General features: G+C 34.3%; 1 protein-coding gene and 1 long non-coding RNA gene across 2 annotated transcripts; both read right to left on the reverse strand.

Annotated features, from left to right (window-relative positions):
* Window positions 1-9,138: 9,138 nt before the first annotated feature.
* On the reverse strand, window positions 9,139-11,968 carry LOC123639859. The gene is made up of 2 exons (XR_006735821.1): window positions 9,769-11,968; window positions 9,139-9,598 (listed from the first exon to the last, which is right to left on the reverse strand). It is a non-coding gene; the product is annotated as an uncharacterized LOC123639859 (long non-coding RNA).
* Window positions 11,969-12,228: 260 nt separating this feature from the next.
* Window positions 12,229-16,881, reverse strand: LOC123639860 (dol-P-Glc:Glc(2)Man(9)GlcNAc(2)-PP-Dol alpha-1,2-glucosyltransferase). Its single transcript, XM_045554032.1, has 3 exons — window positions 16,569-16,881; window positions 15,229-15,426; window positions 12,229-13,538 (listed from the first exon to the last, which is right to left on the reverse strand). The coding sequence occupies exons 1-3, from the start codon at window positions 16,749-16,751 to the stop codon at window positions 12,483-12,485; spliced, it is 1,437 nt and encodes a 478-aa protein (XP_045409988.1). The 5' UTR covers window positions 16,752-16,881; the 3' UTR covers window positions 12,229-12,482.
* Between the last annotated feature and the right edge of the window lie 8,529 nt (window positions 16,882-25,410).

Consider the following 25,410-nt stretch of genomic DNA (forward strand, 5'->3'; position numbering starts at 1 on the left):
AAAATGGCATATTCCTATATTGGATATGCCCATGAATGTTGTTCCTGTTCATAGATCTTTCTTATGAGAGCAACTATAAAAGGATTGTTTCTTAATAAAGTTGAAGCAATATGTGACTTACATTCTTCACTATGTTCGCTACACCTGATTGAAGCAGCAATTGGCATTTGAATTAAAGGAAAATATTTATGGGTTATATTGACTGAGTCCTAGCAGGGCTCAGAATGAAGGCCTGCCTATTGTGTGTGTTGTGAGTGGGAGCAGGAGTGATCCAGCGAGAATTTCCGTGGGTTTGAGTGTGGGAAAGAGATAGAAGACCAAAAAGAAGGTGAATATTTTGAACTCAGGTTCTATCCCAAGTCTCACTTCTCCATGCGGTTTTGCTATACATTCCAGTTCTATAAGCACCGGGGCCCACAATAAGAGACTATATAGATAAGAATACAATATCTTCTCCTATCTCATGTTGCTTTGTCTATTGCCAATGACTCCCCTTATCTCTTCCTTGCATCATTTAAAAGCCCAACTAATGCAATTCTATATAATGTACCATATGTAATATTTATTTAAGAACATCAAATTGAAACATCACTATATTTGAAAGACAACATGCCCATTAACTGTAATAATCAGCAAGTATACAAAAAAGTGACCAAAATCCATGTCTTTTCAAGTTAAAAAAGGAAATTCCATTTTAAATAATGTAGAAAACTATTTTAAAGCACTCCTGCTGATGGCAAACAATGATTCAATTATCCAATACTATTTAACATCATATAAAAATTATGATACAAGTTAATAAAAGCATTTGGTGCATGGTCTGAATCACATTTAATAAGCGGTACACAACCCTTTCATTGTGTGTGATTACAGCTATAAAATAATTTTCGTAGGTATTTTCTTTTCTCATTTGGACTTGGTGGGTTCTCTTGTCTAGGTTCACATAATATTTTAATGGCACAGCTATGACTTGAATCCAGGTCTTTTGACTCCAGCTATATTTTACAGGTGTCTTATAACTTAGACAAAAGACAGTCTATCAGAATTTAGTGTATAGTATAAAGTTGGTTTATTTTTATTCAATCCCTTTCTCCCTTATTTATTAGAGGGAAGTTATTTCAATAATTACAAAGTGGAGTTATAAATTAGAACATTTTTAAGGCTAAGTTTGATCATAGTTAATTCATCCTTATCAAATATTAATCCCAAGTTAACAAACCCTTAAGAAATATGAAGGCCCAATTTGATCAGAATTTTCTTCTTAGATGTTTGCTAATTATTTCTCATAATAAGCGAGTTTTCTTCAGAAAACTCTACCATTATTTCAGTTTGATAAGAATTTGCTCCTGATAGAGGAAGACTGGATTTGGAAGAAAGTAAAATTAAACCAATCTCTTACATTTTAACAATAAATATTTAACTGAGAATTTATTAAGAAAATAGCAGAGTATATCTAGAGATTCATAGATTACATGCTAACAAACTTAATGATCTTCCAAACTGAATTATTTATCTTTTGAGACTAAGAAAATCTCACTGGAGACTTTTCACAGATAAAATTTCACAAACTTTTTCATATATTAAAAAAAAAGAGGAAAAATTAACACAAGGGAAGATCCACTATAATACCAAATATTATAAAACAGAAAAGACCCATAGTCTATCAACTTTCTAGCTATACAGAATACAAATATATCAAAGCTAGATGGCAAATCATGTAATCTATAACTCAAAACCATTTGGAGACTTGCAGAAACCTCTAAATTGCATTCATTTCAGCTAAAATGCATGACTATTTTAAAAAATCACCTTCTTTGTCACTCTAATAACATTACAAATACAATTACTTTGCTTTCTTTCCTTAGCAAGTAACTTGCTCTGTAGCACAGCTGTTAAAGAATGGCTGATTTTCTAGTGGCAAGATACAAGGGAAACAAGAATTTTCTATCAACAGAGCTATTTGGAACAATTTTGTGACTCTAAATACATAAATTCTGTGTTTATTAAAACTATTTATAAATTTCAGGTTTGACTGGTATTTCAATTGGAAAGGAAAAGAAAAAATATAAAGGTTTCTACATACTCCTAATTATGGGGAATAGAACGCAGCTATGATTATCTGATTCAAGCTTCCATGGATCACATTTTCAAATTGCTCAGTGACAAAAATAAGCAAATATATTCGCTTAAAGCTAAACCATGTTCAAAGAATGCCTTTCAAAAAGCAATGAAAAAATCATTAACATCTGTGACATTATGAAGGTAAATAAAATAGTACAAAGTTCCTGTTAGACTAACTGGAAAAGATGTCCAAGACTGCCACCTTCAGTGAAATTTAGCATAATGCACTTTGAAAACAAAACCAGCAAAAAGGAGTTGAAAGTTGCCCATCACAGTTAGCCCAACTAAAGAATTAACATCATTCAATTTTTATAATACAAGTAAAGAAATCAGCATGGTCTTTCAACCCAGAACCTACTGTACGCTCAGTGTTCTGTATGCATGCCTCCTGAATAAGATATTATTTTAATGGAGAAAGGGTTATTAGAATCATCGATATATGAAGAAATATTTCCTCTTTTTTTTTCCTCCCTTTTTGGTTGGTCCCTTCTCTGTCTTCAGTCTTCCTACTTAAGTTCTTCCTTCTTTTCCTAGCCGTACTCCTAAAATACTTGTGCTTGTATGTAGGCAGGCAGCGTGGGGTGTAAGGGATATAATTGGGGGGTTGGAAAGAACACACATAAATATTAATAATATGATATTAAAATAATAATGACTGATTAGCTTGAATATGTTACTTTTCCCTGCATTTCCAAGAGGAACAAAATCTTATGACCAAGACAGATTTTTAGGTGAGGCTAATTAAAAATTATTGATTTAGATAGGGAGGTCTTCTTCCTCTCCCACGGCTTTTCCCAGCCCAGGGCCTGCTTACACCCTGGAGCCAAAAGACCCAATGTATATAGTATATATATACCTAATAGATCATTTAGAATTCAGATTCCAAATCAGGTTTGGATTCTTCATCTAAATTTGATTCCTTCATCAGATCTTTAGGGTGATAGGTTGTCAAGGAAACTATAAAATTACAACAGTACTTACTGAGAAAGACTGAGATGGTACCTGTTACATCTCATGAAACATTTCTTCTGAGAAGACCACATCTCGTCTCTTGGCTTCCAAACCATTCAAGTCAAATGTTTTAGCGAGACTCCTGAAACTCTTCCTGTTCCTGGTTGAGAGGACACTTCTCTCTGGTTCCTGCACCACTTACCTCAGGATTTAAGAGGCGGTGGAGGGACTGTGTCACAAGAGTCATTTACTTCATCTTCTGGTTTTAACTGAAACCTGGCTATACTCTCTCAAATAATAATGATTTTTCTTCACACCCCACTTACCGTAGGGTCTTTGTGTGGATCTGTGCTTTCCTTGGTCCTCATTTTATGTAGCAGAACATTGTTCTTACTTTCTATCTAAAAGTAACCTCAGCTCCTCTGAAACATAGGCCATCAGATTATACCAGGAGTCGTTATAATGCCATGGTTAAGAGGGTAGGTTCTAGAGCCACATTTCCTAAGCTTGCAAACTTTTTCAATTCCCTGTGCCTTAACTTTCCTTATTAATAAAATAGGGACCATAATATAATAGTATTTCCCTCATGGAGTTATGAGGCTTAAATAAATTAATCCACGTTCAACACTTAGATTAGTGCCCGTCACATAGCAAGCACTCCATAAATGTTGGCCACTGTCACCACTTGCTTCTCAAGCACATGGTAGCTTTACTGTTCAATTTCTGTTTGTGCCCCTTTATTCTGCTTGGAGTGCTGTCTGAAGTTTCTCCACAGAGCTCTGTAAGTATACTCTCAAATGCCAGTTTTCTCATGAACTATTTCTTTGTCCCTTCAGCCAGATGTGACTTCTATTTCCATGTAGACACCCTAGCTCTTATATTCCTTCTCAGTGATAATCATATTATCCTCTGCATCAGTTAGCCCCCAACTGGAAGGTGAGTTCCTCTTGTCTCGGGCAGGACACTGTGTTTTGTGATGCCATTTTTTTTTCAAACGAGGTGCCCTAAAATGGTCATTGGATTTAATTACAAATATTATGATGCAGCATATTAAAATATAATATTAGAAGTTCATTTTCCAAACACTTAACTGTTCCCATCTAAACTATTTTCAGGAACTCACCCTTTCAGTCTTTCAAAGCAAAAGTAACAACCCTAATTTCCTCATCTATAAAAAGAAAGACTACACATAGTACATGTCTATTATAATTAAGACAAGGTTCCCAGGCAGGTAATGGCAGAGGAACTTTTATCATATTTACTCTCCTGTAGATTGACTAATTTAAAAAAGAAAAAAATCTATCTGAAAGAACTGATGAGCAAACAAAAGGAGGGAGTAACTGGATGGGCTCACTTGAAAGGTCTCACTGGGTGAGATCCATGTTTATATAACTTTTCCCCAGAGGGCACACCCTAGTCAGAAAGCTGCAGTATGACTGGTTTGAGGAGAGGAGGGAATTTAGGACTGCCAGAGTGGCTATAAATTAAGAGGGGGAATCCCAGAAAAGAGGGAGTCACAGAAAAAGAGGAATCCCAAAATCTGTGTATAAGTCCTTGGCTGACCTCTGAGCTACATAAGAGCAAAGGAAACTCCAAGAAGTCCCTTGGGAAGTAAGGGCTGGAAGTCTGAAAACACAAAGCAGATATCACTTTCTTCTCTTCACCACAAGAACCAGAGTTTGAGGTTTTAGTCTTGCTAAATTTGATGTGCTTGGTAAGTACTCTGCACTTTCTCCAGATTTAGCCTAACAAAGAAACCCCAGCCTCCTCAAGTTCAAGGTGATCAGCTGGTAATTTAACCACCTTGTATTATTATGAAAATATGGGAAGATTATATACACACCCAGGCTAGAGATGGGCACTCATCACAGGTTCTTAAAAATCTTCAGTTCTATTATTTCAAGAAGACTAACTAGGATTAGGTGAGTGGTAGATGGGAGAAAATGGCCAGTAGTACAGTGTGAGGGACAGAAAAAGCTGCTGGCATTCAGTTTAGAATAAGAGAATGTATTAAACAGACTCAATAAATTATAAACACTATCAAACATGAATTTATTTACAAACAAAATAAAAACATGATATATGAACAAACTCTTTACAAAGGAAAAAATCTGCCTTTTATTCTTATAAAGAATAGGTTTACTGAAAAAGCAGTTTTAAATGACATGAACTTAATATAATTTTAGCAGTCAAATACACATTTCCATTTTAGAGAACAGTATCTAACAAAAGATAAAACTTATAAGCATGTAAAACATATATTCATACATTTTTAAAAATGAAAGATTAAGTTATTCCAGACAGAATTTTTTACAAATCCAAAGTATGTCATGGTTAACTGACATTTGCTTCCAAACGGGAGTCTCTTTTGAGAAACCAAATATTAATTTTCAAACAACTCCATTTGGAGTTCAAACACCTCCATTTGGTAGCTGGAGTCATTCTAATTTTAAAAAAGAAAGTCTTTATTTCAATATAAATTAATACGGCTGAAGACTCCAGTCCTGAGTTGTTTTGTCTTTTTCTCCCTTAAATTCATATGTATACATGCATATCAATTGGATGCACGGTGATAAAATCAGAAATGGCAGATGGAAGACTATCTGTCTCTGGAAGAGCCAAAATTAGTGTGGACCTCATTTTTCTGACCTATACAAATAGGAAGTATAATCACATTCTCTATGACAACTTTTCTTTCTAAAATGCCACAAATTTGAAGGTAGACTTTGCGCCCTTCTTCCTCAAATCGAGAGTTAAGAACATGGATTCTGGAGTCAGGCTGCCTAGGTATGAATCTCAGCTCAGCCAGTTATTTTGCAAATTCTCTACACTAAATCTCTTATACTAAGTTTCTCATGTGTACAGTAAGATTAGTAACAGTACTGATCCCAGAGTTGTTATGAGAATTAAGTGAGATAATGTGGGTCAAGCACTTAAAACAGTGGCTGATACAATGTTATATAAGTTTGCAAATCTGTAATCATCATTCATTGTTTGTGGGAAAAGATCCTGACTATGCCATATGAAGTAAACAATGTCATATTGGAAGATATATTAGGTTAAATCAGCTACTATATGATATTACAAAACACAAAAGTGAGTTTTTACAATTATCTTAGTTTCATACAATTCTGGAAATATTTTCAGAATGTTATTATAATGAATAACATTATAGTAAACAGATTATAAATGACTACACATTTTTGTGGTTCAAAACAATACAAAATTATAAAAATGTTTAATTCAGACTAATAAAGTTGAATGACAAGAACGCCTGGAAATGGAGCACAATATCTCCACCTAGTGGACATTACATTAAAAATTTTTATAATGTTCACCCTTATTTATCACTAGGGGGAAAAACCTTTTCAAATAGAAGCACATTTTTTTCCCACTAATATGAGAACGATAAAAAAATAGAAAATAAATTAAATACTATATTACCAATACTACCAAACATTATAGTTAAAATACCTCTTGATAACTTGTGTATCTCAAATTCTCAAATTTTTTTTCTAAAACAGGCTAACAGTTAAAAGTACAGTTTTTGTTCAGAAATTTAAAATATCAAAGACAATACAGAAGTCACCAGAAATACCTGACCATGTCTTACCAATTAATGTATTATAAAAAATATTGGCTGTAACAAACTCACGTATTTAAAATCACAGGGTTGTCAGACATGTTTAAGAGACATTTTATTCTGTCTACTTGCTATATGAATCTCTTCTGAAGCATTTCTGACAAATAGAAATCTTACATCTAATGAACGGGAAACTTACTTTTTTCTGAGTCTGTTCCCCTACAGAAACTAAACAATTAGAAAATGTATGTTTTTCATGAGTTAAAATTTAACTGTTGATCCTGATTTAACCTTCAGGCCATATAGGATATGTCCAATCTTACTCTCAACTAATGATTCTTCAGGAGAGCTACGGAATCTACACTTTTCCAAGTTAAACAACCCATATTCTTTTAGCCATTTACCTTGCAACAACATTGTAAGCACTAATCATGTTGTTATGCTCCTTCAAATAGTTTCTAGAATTTTAAAAAATGACTACATCCAATGCAGTGATGAATGGTTTGGCTAGTATAAACTATCACCTTTCTCCATATTCCACTTCTTTTCATAAAAAACTTTCACAATGAGGCAGAGTATGATAGTCAAAAATTCACAGGCTTGGGAATCAGACCTATTTATTTTCACTCAGTGACAGTGTAGACTGGACAAGTCACCTCATCTGCTTGACTATTAGTTTCTCCAGCAGTCAACTAGAAATCAGCAACTACCTCATAGGAATACAAGTAGGATCAAATGAGACAGTATTTGTAAACCAGCCAGTATGATACCTGAAACATTATAGGCATTCAATAAATAATAGAAACGACTATTATTATTACTTTTCCTCCCCTTCTTCACATACATGTATGGTTCAAATAAACTAAACTGATCAAGTTTGAGAGTGAAAAATCAATACAACGTTAACTTTTCTTGTTGGAAAAATGTCATATCTTCTTTTAGTCTGATGGTGATAGACTGAGCTAAAGTTAAATTAACACTAAATTCATCAAAAGCTCATTTTTTTAAAAAGCACAATATAGAGATATTATTGGATTATTTCTCTGTGATAAAATTTCTTACCGTAGAAATAATTTTCAAATCTTAAAGAATTTTTGGATATGTGTTAAAAAATATATCATCAATTTTTATTATAATTTTCTCAACAAGTTTTAGTATATTGGAAATGTTTGTCACCAACATTTGAACACATAAAAAAGAATTCTCAGTAAAAGATAACTAAGTTATTTCTAGAGTGGTAAAATGTAGCCCAAATAAAGCAATACAAAATATTTGTAACTGGCTGAAATTTCTTTTCCCTTTAAAGTCTTATAACCACTAGGCGTTCTACTGTTATTATAATTTAATGGTTGAAAATTACTTAAATAAACGACAACAATTTTAAAATCATAACCTATTATAAAAACAACATATAACATATTTACAAATAAATACATCTATAAGCATTAAATGCTAAAGCAAATAAAACTTTTTAATGCCAGGTCAGGAAATTAGATGGAAAAAAGGGTTAAGATGACTCTTCTTATAATTACTAAAATCAGCTACGGTTACATAATATATTTTTCTCAGATATTCACTTCACTCTATACTAAGAACTTCATTTGGTGTATGTTTATTCAATATTTACCACATGACACATTTATAAACTTTATGAACAGACAGCAGAGAATGAGTCCTTTCTGAAATAAGGCTAGACCCATGCCAGACACTGACTAGAGTTAGGACAAATACTATTCTCATTTGAAATGAGGACCAAAGACTAAACCACTTGCCTTACTGATTCCAGAGCCACGAACAAATACAAAAATCCTAACCCCCCCATTAAATGCTTTTTCTAAAAAGTCCATGGTTCCAAAGTCATATTTAAATTTCCATTAGAAAAAACTTTTTCATATTTACATCACACTTATTTCACTTTTTAAAGAAATTCTAATTGCTGCAAAGATAATAATTTCTGTCTAACCTAACAAACATGAATTTATTTATTTACGTGAACATATATTTTACTTGAAAGTGGGTCCAAATGACAGTCTACTATTTAGGGGGTGTAAATACAAATTGTGTATCTCTTCTACTCTCTTCTCTTCCAACAGTGATAAAGAAAATAATGTCAAGCCAAGTGTCAGTTAAGTTGAAACTGGAAATATATTACATTAAGCTATTTATTTATTGGATATAAATTATATTAAGCTATTTCTATTAAGCTATTTTATGATAGGCTAAGCACATTCCAGAAATAACTCTAAGACGAGAAAGAAAAGGCCAGACAGCTAAAATAATTTCTCTTGCCAAAATGACATGTTGTGTTTAAACTCAGGAACACTGTATTTCCAAACCATTTAAATATATAGTCAGATGCAGGTCAAAAGATTTCTGGCTATTCACTAAAAGGAAACATAGAGGAAACATACAGAACACTGGAATCATACTAATGCTACCTAAAGATAATGTTCTATAACTATAGAATTTCATGTAAGACAGAATCAGCTCAAAATGATTTATTCACGAACCTAAAACAATTTATGGACTAAATCTTTTTATGATACTCTCCACAATAATCCTACTCACAGACTTTAGTAACAATAACTGCAAGTCTCCACAGGTTCTCTACAGGGCAATATATTTTTTTCATAACCATCTTTTAATCAAGAAATTCAGTTGTTTAATTTGCTAAAATTCATGATAAAAATATCTACTTGACAACTCTTGAAAAAAAGTTCAAAACACAAAGAGAATGTTTTTATAAGTAAGGATCTAAAGACCTAGGAATGACTGGCTTAGTCAGTTGTTTCAAGTGAATGATTTCACGAGGATGTTTGTTATAGTATCTGGAACACTAAAGGCAAAATGATTTGTTGTGCTGAGTTTGTGATCTCTTACATAATCATTTTATCTGTTACATATCTTGGAAAATTCATCAGCAAATGACGATCTTCGAACTGCCTAAAAAAAATTAACCAAGACATTTATCTTAAACTCAATAGTTACTGATAAGCACTCCTATTTTTAAGTAATAAATAGTGAAAAACAGCACCTTTTAACTCATAGCATTCTCTTCTTAAAATGCCAAGTACTGTGTTTTACATACTTTATGGAATATGTGGAATATTAACCTGTTTCTCTCTGAATGTGGATTTTCTCCAAAACATCTCTTACAACAGCAGGGACTCAACATTTAAAAATGAACTGGAACAGTGATCTCTCCAAAAAGCCGTCTTCTTCAATTATGGGGTGGAATGTATTCCTCATTTTTGCCAGACTAGATCAGAGTGGAAAGCTTTTCCTCTCAGAAATATTCCTAAACACAAAAGTCTTGCATTAGTAGTATCAGACAAGAAAGTTATTTTTCCTAAGTTACACATTTTTTTTTCAATTTTGACTTCCTGGATTTAGTTCATAGTCAATTCATGGTGAAAGCATAATTTCTTTAAGTGTGCTTTCCCTTCTAATTAATAAAAAAAGTCTGGGTAAAACACATTTGTCTTATAATCATTGTTATAACTAATGTCAATCTACATTCTAAGTACTGAATGGAGTACAACAAAAGAATGCTCTGTACTTGTTACTCAAAACTATACTTGTAATTTTCAACTGCACACAATTTTATATTTGCAAAAGCAGAATACTTTGCAAACTCACTCATTTAAAACCCAGAGAAAGCATAATCCAATATTCAGGGGAAAGTAATTTGTTCACACTTACAGCTATTTTTAAATGTTTAGAAACATAAAATTAGGTTAAAAGATGAGTTCTATTCACAGTTGTTCGTGTACATGTCGACATTAACATGCCCAAATAATACTTTCCTATAATGGAATAACAACTCAATGGATATACTCAAAATAGTAAACACAGAATCAAAAAACACAAAAAACTCTACTCTAGAACTTGTTCCCAAATCTACAAAATAAGGTCAAATGATTTCTCAACTTTCTTTCAATTCTACCTTTCTTTGGATAATGGAATAGAACACCAGTTACCCATTAGTTGTATAATTATATTACCTCAGAAGTCAGGTTTTTTAACCTGTCAGTAAAAATAAAATTTTATTTAAAAGATCTCAGCAAATATTATCTCCTGATCCAGCAATCCCACTTCTGGATATTTACTCAAAAGATTTGAAATCTGTATGTCAAAGAGAGGTCTGCACGCCCCTGTGCGTTGCAGACTAGTCACAATAGCCAAGTTACGGCATCAACCCTAAGTGTCCATCAATGGATGAATAAAGAAAGAAAACGTGGTATATATACACAATAGAAAACTATTAAGCCTTAAAAATGGAGGCAATTCTGTCACTTGCAACAGTATGGATGAACCTGAAAGACATTATGCTAAGTGAAATAAGTCCAACACAGAAAGACAAATACCACATGTTCTCACTTACATTAATATGTGGAACCTAAAACAATTAAACTCAAAGCAGAGAGTAGAATGGTGGTTACCAGAGGCTAGGGGTGGGAAGAATGGGGAGATGATAACCAAGGGGTACAAAGCCTCAGTTAGATAGGAGGAATACTTTTGAGATCTATTGCACACAATGAATATAGCTAATAATTGAGCACTTTACATTTCAATATCACTGAGAGTAAATCTCAAATGTTCTTATCACAAAAAAATCAAATATTGAGGTGATAGATTACCTTGATTTCATCATTTCACATTGTATTCAAAGATCATAACATCACTTTGTACCCCACAAATATATACAACTATAATTTGGTGATCTATAATAAAAATTCTTTTTCAAAGAAATGTCCTTTAATAACTTTAGTGGATTGAAAAATGTCCCACAAAAAGATATGTCTACTCAGAACCTGTGAACGTGAACCTACTTGGAAAAGGGATCTTTGCAGATATAATTAAGGATCTTCAGATGAGATCCAGGATTAGGGTGGGCCTTAAATGCAATGACATTGTCCATATAAAATAAAGAAGAGAGAGGGGAAGGCCATGTGAAGACAGAGGCAGAGATTAGGGTGATGTGTCCACAGCCAACAAAATCCAAGGATTGTGGACAACCACCAGAAGCTAGAAGAAAGGCATGGACCAGATTCTCCCTGCAGAGCCTCCAGAGGAACCAACCCTACCAACACTTTGATTTCAGATTTCTGGCCTCCACAACTACGAGAAAAAATTTTTTAAGCTACCAAATTTGTAGTCATTTGTTGTAGAAGGCCTAGGAAACTAATATAATTATGCATTTCGGAAAGAAAACCCCTGTAAAAGGCATTATAATCAACACAATTTATCTTTGGCCATCATAAATTTCATATTAGGAATTAGTGAAAGAGCTTCATCATTTCTAAATTTTAAACAAAGAACAAATTGATTCCCAAATAAGCATATATGAGCCTCTAATTTATAATTTACTATGTCTATTCTGACATGATTTAATTATATTTACTGAAATGTAAAGCAACTTTTCAACCAAGAATATTACCTGATTATTTGTAAATATTTTTCCAATTCTTTGCTATTTCTTTTTGAAGAGAATTAGTTCTAGTGAAGCATCCCAGTTTTCTTAAACTTGTATACACATTTCCAAGCTTTTTCAGTGGCCAGCAATATCAGAAAGATATCATGAAATAATCGTAAACAATTTTATTTTCCCATTATTCAGGCTTTTGAAGAAACCTTTCTCAGCTCTTTACCACTTAACTTCCTTGGATTTGTTACATATGTTTAAGACATATATAAAAAATCTAATGTGATCTGAGGATCCCTGTTTTACGTAAAAGAAATTCCATAATTTTTACCTATTCAGTTTTTCATTGTGGAAATAGTCTAATTATTAAGTCTACTCTTGGAGTTCAAAATATCCCTGACATTACCACATAAACCTTTGAGTATCCTGACTATTTGGCCACTGAAAAGTCTTGTTCAGAAATATATAAAAAGTTAGAGAATTAACAATTGCATAGCAAGCCAGTTCACAAAGAAGTCTGAATGTGGTTGGCAGAGGTATGTTAAGCCTATAAATAACATAAGGTAAAACGAAGTAACGAAATTCTAGCAGTTTCTGAGGAACTGTAACAGTGAACAAGCATATGAAAAACATTAAATTCCAGAAAATTGATTTTGATTTCAATGAGTCAGCTATACTCCAACCAGCAAATATATAGACTGGAACCAACAAATATTTCACAATTTCATACCTCTGAAAAACTCTTTTCCACACATAGAATGTATAATGTCTATTGTCTGCTAGCAAGTATTTATGAACATAAGTGAATTTCCAAATTAAAAGTACAGAGACTAAGGTAATCACAAAAAACTGAATTTTACGTTTCCAAACTAAGCAAAGAAAAGTCTTAACTTTGCTAGGAGACAGTAGGTGAGGAAAGGAAAAAAAGAGAGTAAACGAGAAAAAGTAGAATAGCTGAGGAAAATGAAGGCAGGCTTCATGACTACTCCGATCACCAATAACAATTCCACCATTAACCACCACAAAAACACAAAACAGAAATACCAGAAGGATGTAGGGCCAAGTCAAAAGGAAAAGCATATTCAAGTTCTTAAAGGACATGGAATAAGCCCAAAGAAATTGAAGAATTTTTCTGAATTCTGAAAATGGTCCTTTAATAGAGGGAAGTCTTTCTTCTTTCTTCTTTTGTAGCTCAGTTTTCCAAGCTTCAGTTAACTTTTGTGCAATGATATTTCCTGCGCAGAAGACAGCCCAGATGATATTTGTTTGACGAAACATGAAGCCACAAAATCCAAGCAATGCTGAAGTTTTATGATTTCCATAAAGACACATCAAATATGCAAAAAGAGTAAAAAACATGGATCCTGCTTCTGTATAATAAAGAAAGTTAAAAAAATAAAGTGTGGGAAATACTGCTAATGTTAATGTCGACAAGATTCTCTGGATACTTGAGGCAGCCTTAAAGAAAGAAAAAAACACAATTGAAATTATTTTCATCATTAAATATACTATTTCCACTGAGCTAATGAAGAGATTAAAAAACTACTATACAAATATTATTTAAATGAAGTTATTCAGTATTAATCTTATTTCTGGCTTTGCAAAAACATTATATACATTTATAAGAACACTTGCTGATATTTTTTAGTTATAGCTACCAGTTTAGAAGTCACCAAAATGATACATTTTAGTGTGTACCAAACCTTCTATGGTTTAAAACATTTTGAATTACTCAATGATTAGTCAAGGATTTATTGAGTGCAAGACATTGAACTAAACTCTATGGGGAATATTGAGATCTACACGACACAGTGCAGGTGGCTCCATTTCCCTGAGCTTATGTCTTCATAAGCTTCATAAGCTTCATAAGCACCTTCAATAAGCACTCACTTAGCCATCATCACCAGTTTTCTGTAAGGATATCCTTCAAAGCTCTACACTAAGGAAAATGTATAAATATGCACATAGCATTTATACTACCGTACCCAATGGTCTTAGTACTTTCCTGGAACTAGTGAGCCCAGTCTAAAGTTACACATCTTCTTTTGGCCTTTCCGACATGCTATTTCAGAATTTGAAAATGTTCTTACCTTCTTGAATTATAGCCTCCACTTAATCTAAATCACCAAATCAGACCATGCCATTCCCTTGATTAAAAATTAAGGTCTCTCCATCACATACCAGATAAAGTCCAAAGTCCTCTCCATAATATATAAGGACATTCATGACCTACTTCTCCAGCCTCACATCCCTGTACTTTATAATCCTGTAATTACAAACAGCAATTTCCTGCACCCAGTTGCTCAATGCCTTTCTACTTTTGCTTATGCTGTTTCTCCTGTCAGGATTAATTCCCCACCCTAGGGCCCTATTTGTCCATCAAAACTCAGCTCTGGTGCCATCTCTTTGAAGCCTTACACAATACCACCCACTCCCCTCCCTCCCAGAGTGGCTACCCTAAGTGCTCCTCTGCTCCTTCTCTGTATCCTCATACCATCTTATGTCCACCTCCCTCTCATAACTGATACTATTGAAATCATCTCTCAAATTTAAAAATAATTACTATAGTTAATATTTCTTATAGGCACTATGCTAAGTACTTTCCATTTATTCTTTCCTAACAATTCTATGAGGTAGAGTCTATTATTATTCCTCCTTAATAAATGAAGACTTGAAGCCACTAAAGGATAACCTGCCCAGGGTAACAATACTAGTAAGTGACAGGGATAGAATTCAAACTCATGTAATCCAGGCCCCTCCAGGGCCTGTATTTTTAAGTCACATCAAAATTTCTCAGGTAGTCTTCTTCCCCTAACAAAGATATAAATTCTGCAAGAAAATGACTACCTCATTTATCTCTATAGTCCCAGTGCCTAACACATGGAATAAATTCAGTAAATATTTATTCAGCTGGTTTGATTCAATAACAAATGTTTACTTTAGATTTTACAAATAAATGAGAGATATTCCAGTATTTAAATACACATTTTTTTCTAAAATGGGGGTGGAGGATTTGCATTCATCTTTACAAAATATACACAAATACTAACTGTTAATATGACATTTTTCATCAAATCTCATAAAACTGATTCATTATAATTGTGGACCTGACAGACATAAACTTGTAATACATTATTTTGAAACATACCTTGTTTCTGGGTTGTACCTTGCGGAAAAGCAAATATAGTAAATAGAAGTTGCCAACACTGAAGAGAAGATTAACAAATCTGAGCATCCCAATGGAGCAGACTACATGTTCAGACCATCCAAAGATCCAACTGGCAGGTTTGACCACTCCAACTGACACCAGGTATAAGCCAGGTAATGTAGTAATCATGGGATCCCACTTAAAAATGAAAAGTAGACAATGAAGCAAAAGCAAGCAGTAATACAGACAGGACAGACAAACATGTGATGCTCAAGTTTCACCTTTACTAACCATCAAGAATTTTAAGAAGTTATTCTATGACAAGGTTAAATAAAGTTAAGTTCTCAGCAGAGCAGATGTCTCCTCTAAAGAAAAGTTTTGCTTATATTTTTGCCCCTGCACTTGCTTTGTGATTGTTAAGGAACAAGCAATCAATGGACAACAACTTAAAATCCACTTTTATTTTCCAAGAACTACTCTTCAGAGCCTGGATTTTGGTGGCTAATTTGCAAATGCTCCAGTTTTAAAAATCATGGAAAAATTGGTTGTAACTCTGATAAGTTTAGAAAGAAAGAAGTATTGAGAGAGAGAGTGTACCACAGGCTACATAAAGACAGCTAACATGTACTAAACCAGGAATCGTACTAGACCCTCTGTGTTTAATATTGCAATATGACTTACAGTAGTCACTATTATTACTGTCATTTTGCAGATGAGTAACCTGAAACTCAGAAAACTTTCAAGGTCAAAAAACTAGTAAATAACAGACAACAGACTTTATATTTCTAACCAGTACCCAATGTCACCAGAGGAGGAGAGATAATATGTTTACTTTATTTTTTGTATTTATATCTATATTCTTGTAGAGTCAGATATATATTTAAAAACCCAGGGATAGAATTAGTGCAAATTGTCACTTTTTGGTAGCTGAAGATCTCTCGCTCCATTTCACCCTATTCCATTCCCAAAGTACACAGTAAGGTGCTTGACAGGTGAGTTAAAGTGAAGTTTTCTGACATTTCCAAGCAACACCCCAAGGTCGCTAATCCTGAGACTGGGAAAGACGGAGTGGGATAATCAGTAAAAGAAGCAGTAACTCAGTTCCCCATTAAGTATTCTCCCAGATCATTCCTTCCCAGGAGCCAGATCTGCCGTTTATGCACTCATTTAACAAATATTTCACAGATCTCAGAGACAAGAACAAAAGATTACCCAGTTCATGCTTCCAGGCTAGGAAGGTGGAACGGGGTGAGTTAAGGATAGGGACAGGGGAAGTCAGCGCTGGGGACGCTGGGCCCTCTCTAGCCTGTCCTGGGGCGGGGACAGGTTGGGGACCCCACCTGCGAGAGGGCGAAATGGCCCTCACAGTAGCGCTGCGCCTGCGGCAGGTGGAAGATCTCGTCCATGTAGGGCTCTCGCAGCGCCCGGCTGAAGGCGGAGAAGAGGAGGCAAGACACTAAAAAGGTACAGCTCAAGGCGGCCGAGAAATAGTAACCCTCCAGCTGCGCCATTCCTGCCCCCATAGCCACTGCCCAAGAACCCACTACTGGAAAAATCTGAGCTCGGAAAGGCGAGCTGGAAACTCGAGCTCGAAATGGGCGCCCAAGGCGGGACTGGCCGGACAAGACTCAGCACAGCCGGAAGGCAAAGGATGCTGGGAGAGAGCGGACCCGGAAGGATCGGGTCACTGTTTCCGGAGTGTCGAGTTTGTGTAACGGACCGGACTGTTTCCCTGTCAATCACGTTGCCCGGGGCGCACAGAGTGGTCGGAGCTTCTGGCAGGGGCGGGTCTCGGGATACGCCTGTGAGGGAGATGAGCCGGCTGATGCTTTAAAAAGGTAGCAGTTTCTTTGTCGGCAGTCCGCTTTTTTCCTTCTCGATTCCATCCCTTACCATAAGGTGGCGCTGTTTCCCCACGTTTCCAGAGCCCGAGCTCTAAAAATTAGCACATCCCTCCCCACCGCACCCCGCCCCGGTTCTTTCTGTTCTTTCTGTTCAGTGATCAGAATTACTAAAGCTTTCAATTCCAAGACATTTCATTCCATCAACTTTGGAGGGTGGGGGGGAAGAGTTGGTTGTGGGAGCAAATATTGAAACTTTCATGTTAAAACTTGAAGGACTTGAGACCCTTCACTGCTGAATGAACTTCACCAGTTAGAAGATTTTTTTATGTTAAAAGAGAACACTTTCAAAATGTGGATACTCTCAAAGAGGATTTATTTAAATTGACATTCATAGGGCCTGGCTCAGTCCTCTGTAGAGACTGGGGAAACCAATTATTCTAAAATTTCGGGTGTTTTAGGTAAGGAAAAATTCTCCGTTGCCTGTAAATTTGGTTGTTATTAATATCTCTGTGGTAGCGTTCTGTTTTTCCTACTAAATCACAGGCATGAGGATCTTAATGGCTGGCTCTAAGTGTTGCTTATGTTTGCGGTCCCCAAAATGGCTTTCACATAGTAGGCACGTAAATTTGTAGACTTTTATAGGCTGTGTAGACTTCATACAATTCCTGTATTCTGGTATTGGGGGTTGGGGGCAGGAGGTGAGGGAAGTTATTTGAAGAATGCTGAAGATAAATTATGTCTTGTAATTTTGCCTTGAGCATGGTTGGCAATATTTTGTAGAAAAATGATCTCTCAGGTAAACTCAGGTTGCTTTTGGCAAGAATACATCAGAAAGAAGTTGAGTCGCAAACCTCAGTGTTCTCAATTCAGCATTTACTTTGGGTCAAAGTTAATCTAGTCTCTCACAATTTAAGGAAGTTTCTCAAATTAAGCTGATTTCCTCCCTATTCAGTGTCTTCTATTTCCTCAATGATTAAGAGGAATAGACAGTGAATGAGGAGTGGGATGGGAACACTTAAACTACTGGAATAAAATCCATGTCGGGATCCTACTTGGATGTGATGCTTAGCTTTGCTTTCCCCATTATCTCCCATTTTGTTATTGAGTCTATTCTGTACTTATGTATTTAAGTTACTTGTAACTCATCTCCAGATGATTCAGTCTTCAAGAGGTTAATATGATCTACATAATTGTCCCCAGACCTGGTAACCTGCTAAATTGTGTTATACATACCCTGCAGCTTACGGACCCTCCCTAGAAATAGTGGGCATTTTTGAACGGAGTAAAACAAGTCTAGACATTTATGCTATATAATTTTCTTCATAATAATTGCCACCAAGAGCTTAAGTTAAATATCTGACCCTTATAGATACTGTACACATCATTTTAAATTAGTTAGAAAGTTTCAAGGAAATATGAGGATTTAGAACTACTAGGAATACTTATTAATAATCTACTTGACTTGATTTTATAGAAGAAGCTGAAGTTAAAATAAGTGATTTACTTACAATTACACAGAAAATTAATGTCAGAGCCATGGATATGAATTAGAACATCAGACCAAAAGTAATAAAATAACTTCATAGCCTTATAGTTTAAAATAATCTACAATTTATACTGAACTGAATGTTTCACTAGTCCCAATAACTTTAGATTTACATTCCACTCTGTTTCCATATACCAAGTTGAAAATATAGATTTCCTTTCTTTTTTAATGTCCACATTATGGACTAATTATTTCAAAATCTGCATGGGAGCATGTTAAAAAGCTAGATTCCAGGGTACCATCTCAGACCACTAAATAATAATCTTCAAATTTGGAAATCATCAGTGTGAGACATTATCTAAGAATGCTAAGAAGCTCTATGGGCCTAATAGAGGTCTTCACAGAATACGTCACTCCTTTGTTAGTGAATTACTTACTTTCACTATCTAAAAATTGATGAAGCTGTTGTCATTTTTCTTCTCTTGGATTACCACATCTTTGATAACTTATAAATACCTTCCCATGCTCTGCCCCAATCAAAACCTCCCATTGAAATAGCTACCTCTGGGGATTTTAACTCGATCACCATTAACATTGAACTTATATTCTCCTTTAAGAATTCCAATCCCCATTTTCCATAGATGTTTATTTTGTGTAAAAGAGTCATCATGAAGGTGAGCAATCTCAACATCATTGCACAACTTACTATTTTGTGCTGTCCACTTGAATTATGATATAAGTAATTATGGCAAAAAATGGGCAATTTCTTTTGGGGTTTTAAGGATAGTTAATGTGAACAAGAAATAAATCTTTGTTAGTTTAAGCCATTAAGATTTTTCATTTATTACTGCCTAATTTAATTAACTTACAAAACACTGTATATACTTAGCTGTTTGAAACGCCCATTACTGAACAGTGCATTTGCCCAAAAGTTGTATAACTGAAGAATTTCTGTAAGTACCCTGTCACTTTGACATGTTAGTCCAAGAAACATCCTGCCTCTTACTGAGCCCTTTTTCACTAGCTGCTTAAAGAAAACACTGGCCACTTGATAGTCGTGGTGATAGCTCCCTCAGTTCTAGGTGACAATTAATTCTAGCCACAGCAAGGTACTGCACTCTGGGTCAAAATCATAGATGATTACCTCTAAAATGCACTCTAACCTCTAGGTCAATCTTAACGTATTAATTTAAAAAAATCTAAAGTTTAAAATTAATTAATGAATTAATAAATCAATTAAAAAGAAAACACAAAACTTTGGGTACAAAAGTATTAGCAAGTATTTTAGCTCTTTACTGAAAATATCTTGAAGATATGATATAGGGGCCTATCAAATCTAAATAACACAGAGAGATACTCTCTAAAAAATGGTATTTATTTGGGATTAAGCATTGCAATGAAATATGATGGGCATATTCAGGGAGGTAAAGGAAGACAAGAGTTTTTAAAAGAAAAATGAGGAGGGTTACATAAATTGTTTTGAGATAATTATCCTTGGCTACTAGGATCTATAAGAGGGACAGCATCAGTCCAAGTTTGGACGGGCAGTTGCTGGGCAGATGTCCTCGCAGAAGTAATTTTTTGTAAGATTGTGGCAGTCTTTGTGCAAGGTTGTGGCTTTTGCACAGTTTTCTCTAATAGTTTTTGTTATCAGGCATATGTACATGACAATGTGGCCTTTCCAGGCACCATTTGTTAGGGTTTGACACAAGTGAATCCATTTCGATTCTGATAACTTTCACAGGACAAATCTTCCAGGTTTGCAGAGATGTTCCATTTTTAGCTCTGAAAGTCTCAGGCCAGGGAAATTCCTTAGTCTCAGAGAAGTAGGGAAGGTTGGTTATCTAGAAAGTTATACCATACAACACAAAGCAAAACTTCTTATATATGCTTCATAACAATGGTTCTTAAAGTGTGGTCCCTGGACCAGCAGCGTTAGCATCACCTGGGAACCTGTTAGAAATGTGAATTATTAAACCATGCCGTAGACATAGTATTAGCTATGCCTTAAACTGAAATTCTGGGGGTGGAACCAAGCAATATGTGTTTTAACATTCATTTAATAATCAATTATGATGCCTTTAAATTCTCAAGTGAGAACACTGTAGTCTTCCACGTTGCCCTGGCTTTTCTTTTCTGACCACCCACACTACTTTTTCCCCTCTCTATGATCTTTTCTTTGTATTTTTCATCTTTTTCCTCATACAGAGGAATTTGGCTTCTTCAATTCTTCATCTCCAGGCTTTACCCTGCTGAGAAACACAAAGTTCATTGCCAAGGAACATATAAACTAGTTCCTCTTCAGCAAATGAAGAGGAGGAATTTAAATATCTATAATTTAATGGTTTTTAGCATATATATTCATATTCAGACATCTATTTTTTTCACTCCAAAAATCTCTATGTGAAGAGGTACTGCGCTTTTTGCAAAAATTAGTAGCTGAAACACAGTAGCCCTACAGCTGTTGTTGTCGGTTGGAAGAGAAACATTTCAAGGACAAGAAACTTCATGTAGTCCTTTGCCCTTAAACAACATAAAATTTAAGAGAACCATAAATTTATTGTTAAAGGAATTGGGCTATTATACTGATGAAATTGCAGTACTATTAAATCAACCAAAATAAAAAGTCAGAAGGGAAGACATTGACTTAATTTTAATTTATAAATAATTTTACATTTTCATAGACACAGTAATATGATCTTACTAATTTTAAAATTTCAGAAATCAGGCTGAGATTTATGGTACAATTGTAATTACTGAAAAGAGATGTTTATCCCAGTTAATGTGAAATTGAAGAGGGTTTCTGGTTTAGTTCCCTTTTGATTTTAGAGACAGAGTAAAATATGCGGGCATACTTAGACTGATCATTTTGGTGTCCTGTACTGATTAAAAGTTTGGAATATATTCAAAATATTCTTTAAATATTTGTATAATATTAATTTAGTGAAAACAGAGATACCTTAACTTTTCATAAATAAAATTTAAATATATAAAGCCTCATGTAGATTTTTTTTCACCTGGAAAAGCAGAAACATATATGGGTAATTTCTGATCTTCTGCAAGTCCCTGTTCTCCTTTCAGGTTTCCTTTCGTTGTGGATTGCTTTTCTGAATGAGACAAAAATTATATTAAAAGATTTATACTTATTGAATACAATAAAATTAAATACTACACCGTGTTTTATTGTCCCAACATGTAGTTTCTGTAACTGCCAAGTTTTAATGAGCAATAATGCATCTGTGCAAAAATATTTGAGAAAGGTCTGTGCATTTTAGAAAATGTTTTTGTTTTTTTTTTTTAAGAAAAAACTTACTGCCACTAGAGGGTGCTGACAACTTCAGCAAAATCAGGATCAATTTGTTACCTTTGTTATGACAGATTCCACTTATGTTCTAGTTTACGTTTTCTGATTTCTGGTATGTTTATTGATCAGCATTCACATCTCTGCCTAATATGACTATCACTCAGGATGGCTGTGTTTGTAAGTTTTCAAAGTTCATTATTTTTAATATTAATAATTCATTACTATTATTTTTTGTATTGAAGATATCTTGCAACTATCACATCATCATGCAAAAAATATTGGGAGCAGGTGAGAAGCCAGAGTGTGAGGGAGATGTAGGCATGCAGGGAGGGGATGATTAGCTGCCGGTGGGAGACAAACAAAAAGTACTGCGTATTTCTCTGGGCCCTTCAATAGTATGAAATAGAAGCCTTAGTTCTCTGAGGAAGGTGAGATCTTTCCACTTCAGGACACTGGCAAAGGTTCTGGGGGAGGAGGAGGAGTAAAAACCTTCTGCCCTTTATGGAGTGGCAGCAAGGCCTTAAGGCCCTGGATCCTGCACTAATTCAAAGCAGAGGTCTGGTTACTACTAGGGCAGAAGCTGGGAACACTCACTGGCTCTAGAGCTGCCATAGATGCAAGGCAGAGTTTGATTACCACCGCAGGGAGGGACAAGAACAACTTGAAAGCTACCCCATCCCCCCATTCAGGTTAGGCCTCAGGTAGATCCTGCCTACCACTGAACATGGACCAGGAGCACTAAACCTACTTCCTCACCCCCCACTATGAACCTTGCTAGCACTGAGTGACAATAGTCTATTGCTATCATAGGGCAAAGATTGGAGAGAAAGTCTCCTCTGAGGTGCAGGTTTGCAAGGAGTGCTGAAAGTTGAAGATGGAGCAGGAACACAGAGAAAAAAACTTTGGCACCCCTGGCCCAACACTTAGCACAAGCTAAAACAGATCTCCTCTAGCACTTGAAGGCCACGATGCACCTTTATGTGTGTGTGTGTATGTATGTGTGTGTGTGTGTGTGTGTGTGTCTTGAACATATTACCTAAGCACATATTTTGTAGAGTATATATCTAGGATTATAATTACTGCCTCATAAATCTGTGCATTTTCTAGTTGAAATACTGTCAAAGGGTCTTCCAAAGTGGCGGTACCAGTTTATACTTCTTCAAGCAATGTATGAGAGTTTTTCTTCTTTTATATCTTTATCAACACTTGGTATTATCCATTTTTTATTTTATTCACTCTGATGCATATGTAATGGCGTCTCATTGTAGTTTTAATTTGTATTTCTGTAGTGACTAATGAATATGAACACATTTTCATATGTTTATTGGTCATTTGAATATTCTCATTTAGGACAATTTTATTCAAGTCAGTTGTCCATTTTTTTCATCAATTTGTCTGTCTTTTACTTCTTGATTTATAGAAGTTCTTGTTCCTGACACAAGCCTTTTGTTGTTTAGATGTTTTGAAAATATCTTTTATCACTCTCTATGACTTTTTGCTTTTTTAAAAAAAATTGTCAAAACAAAACAAAATTTATGTATTCAGATTTATCAATCTTTTCCTTTATGATAAGTTACAATTATGAAGTCTTTAAATACCCTTAGGTCAGGAACATATTATTCTATAGTATTTCATAGAATCTCTATTCCTGCCTTTTACTTTAAGATCTATAATCCACCTGCAATGAATTCTAATGATTATGAGAGGTATTGGTCTAGTTAATTTGTTCCATAAAAATAAATAATTGCCCTAGCAACCGTTATTAAAGGCCATTTTATTACCACTTCTCTGCAGTGCTGCATATGCCAAATCCAGAAATCAAGGGTCCATGTTATTTGCATGGGTCTCTTCCTAAACCCTCTATTCCATTCCATTGCTGTGTTTCTTTCTTATTTTTACAACATCACACTGTTTTACTGTATATTTAAAATAAATCTTGATAACTGGTAGAGCATGTCTTTTCACTATTTTCTGCTTCTTTAAGAGTACCTTGGATATTCTTAGTCCATTGTATGTCTATTTTTGTTTTATTAATTCCCGCAAAAATGCTACTTGCTCTATTAGTTAGAATTATATTGAATCTATAGGACAATTTAAGGGGAGAATTGAAAATTTTATCATATAAATTATTATAATTCCCCTTTTTGTTTTTTCCATTGGTTATTTGTCATTCCTTTTATCTTAGTTCAGTGTATCAGTCAGGATCTTGTATTTAAATGATTAATACAAATTTTTAAAAAATCTATTAGGCCTCCACTGGGAGGATGTAAAAAGGCTATTGTATGTGAGTAGGATAGTCTGTATCCTCCTATTACATGATACCAAGTCACTTGAGAATGTCTAATATTGAAAAATCAAGAAATGGCAACATAGACATGTTATTTCAATTTATAAAGGCAAATGTCAAATTAGAAAGCTGAAGATAGTTAAATCTGAGAAAAAGGAATCAAAGGTTGATAAGGATAGTGCTCCTTATTTAGAAAAATTATAAGCTTATTGCACTTATTTTACCTGTGGAAAAAAACACAGGTATTCACTCAAAAGTATATATTGTGGACTGGTGCCTGTTCAGAACCCTGTATTGCTGATTTATAAGCAGATAAGTACAGAAATTACAAAGAAACTTTTAGAAATTTTTATAGAATATGACAGACTAATTTTATGTTTGTGGAATCTACTACTAAAATGAGCTTATATTTTATATGTCTTTATTTTTTCCTTCATTTAACTTTTCTAGCAATTAATTTTTATTATCTTCAATAGAATTATCAACTCATGAAATATTGGAAATTTAATATATTAATAACACAAATTTGTTGTGCAAAAATTGCTCTAAAAATTTGAAGGAAAATATAAGCTAAAATGTGCATTTGAAGGACTGAGAATGTACCTTCACAATATAAATAAAACAAGTGTCAAAGTGAAATGTCAGAGATATCAACCGTCAAACTTAGCACTTAAGGAAATCGGACATTTCATACTTAATATCCTTTCGTCTTGTGTGACTTAATGTAGTTTGTGGTTTTTGAGAAATTAGTCCATTTCACCCAAATTATCCAATTCACATATATGGAATTTATCATTATATTCACTTATTCTTTGAATGAATTAAAGGTCTGCAGTGATGTCCCTTCTTTCTTTTCTGACATTGCTAATTTATTTCTTCTTTCCTTTTTTTCTTAGTCAGTTTTGCTGACGATTTTCCAACTTTATTGATCTTTTCAAAAAATTGGCTTTAGATTTCATTTGTTTTTCTCTGTTGCTTTCCTGTTTTCAATTTCATTGATTTCTGCTCTTTAATTCCTTCTATTTACTTTGGGTTTATTTTGCTCTTTTTCCTAGTTTCTAAAGGTTGATACTTAGATAATTGATTTGAGATTTTTCTAATTTTCTAATATAAGCATTTAATGCTATAAATTTCCTTCCAAGTACTGATTTACATACATTTTAAAATTTTTGATGTCTTGTATTTTCATGTTTATTTAGATTAAAATATCTTCTAATTTCCAGAGACTTTCTTTTTCACTCATGGATTATTTAGAAATGTG

The sequence above is a fragment of the Lemur catta genome, chromosome 6 (assembly GCF_020740605.2).
Source record: "Lemur catta isolate mLemCat1 chromosome 6, mLemCat1.pri, whole genome shotgun sequence".
In the NCBI taxonomy this organism is placed as follows: Eukaryota; Metazoa; Chordata; class Mammalia; order Primates; family Lemuridae; genus Lemur; species Lemur catta.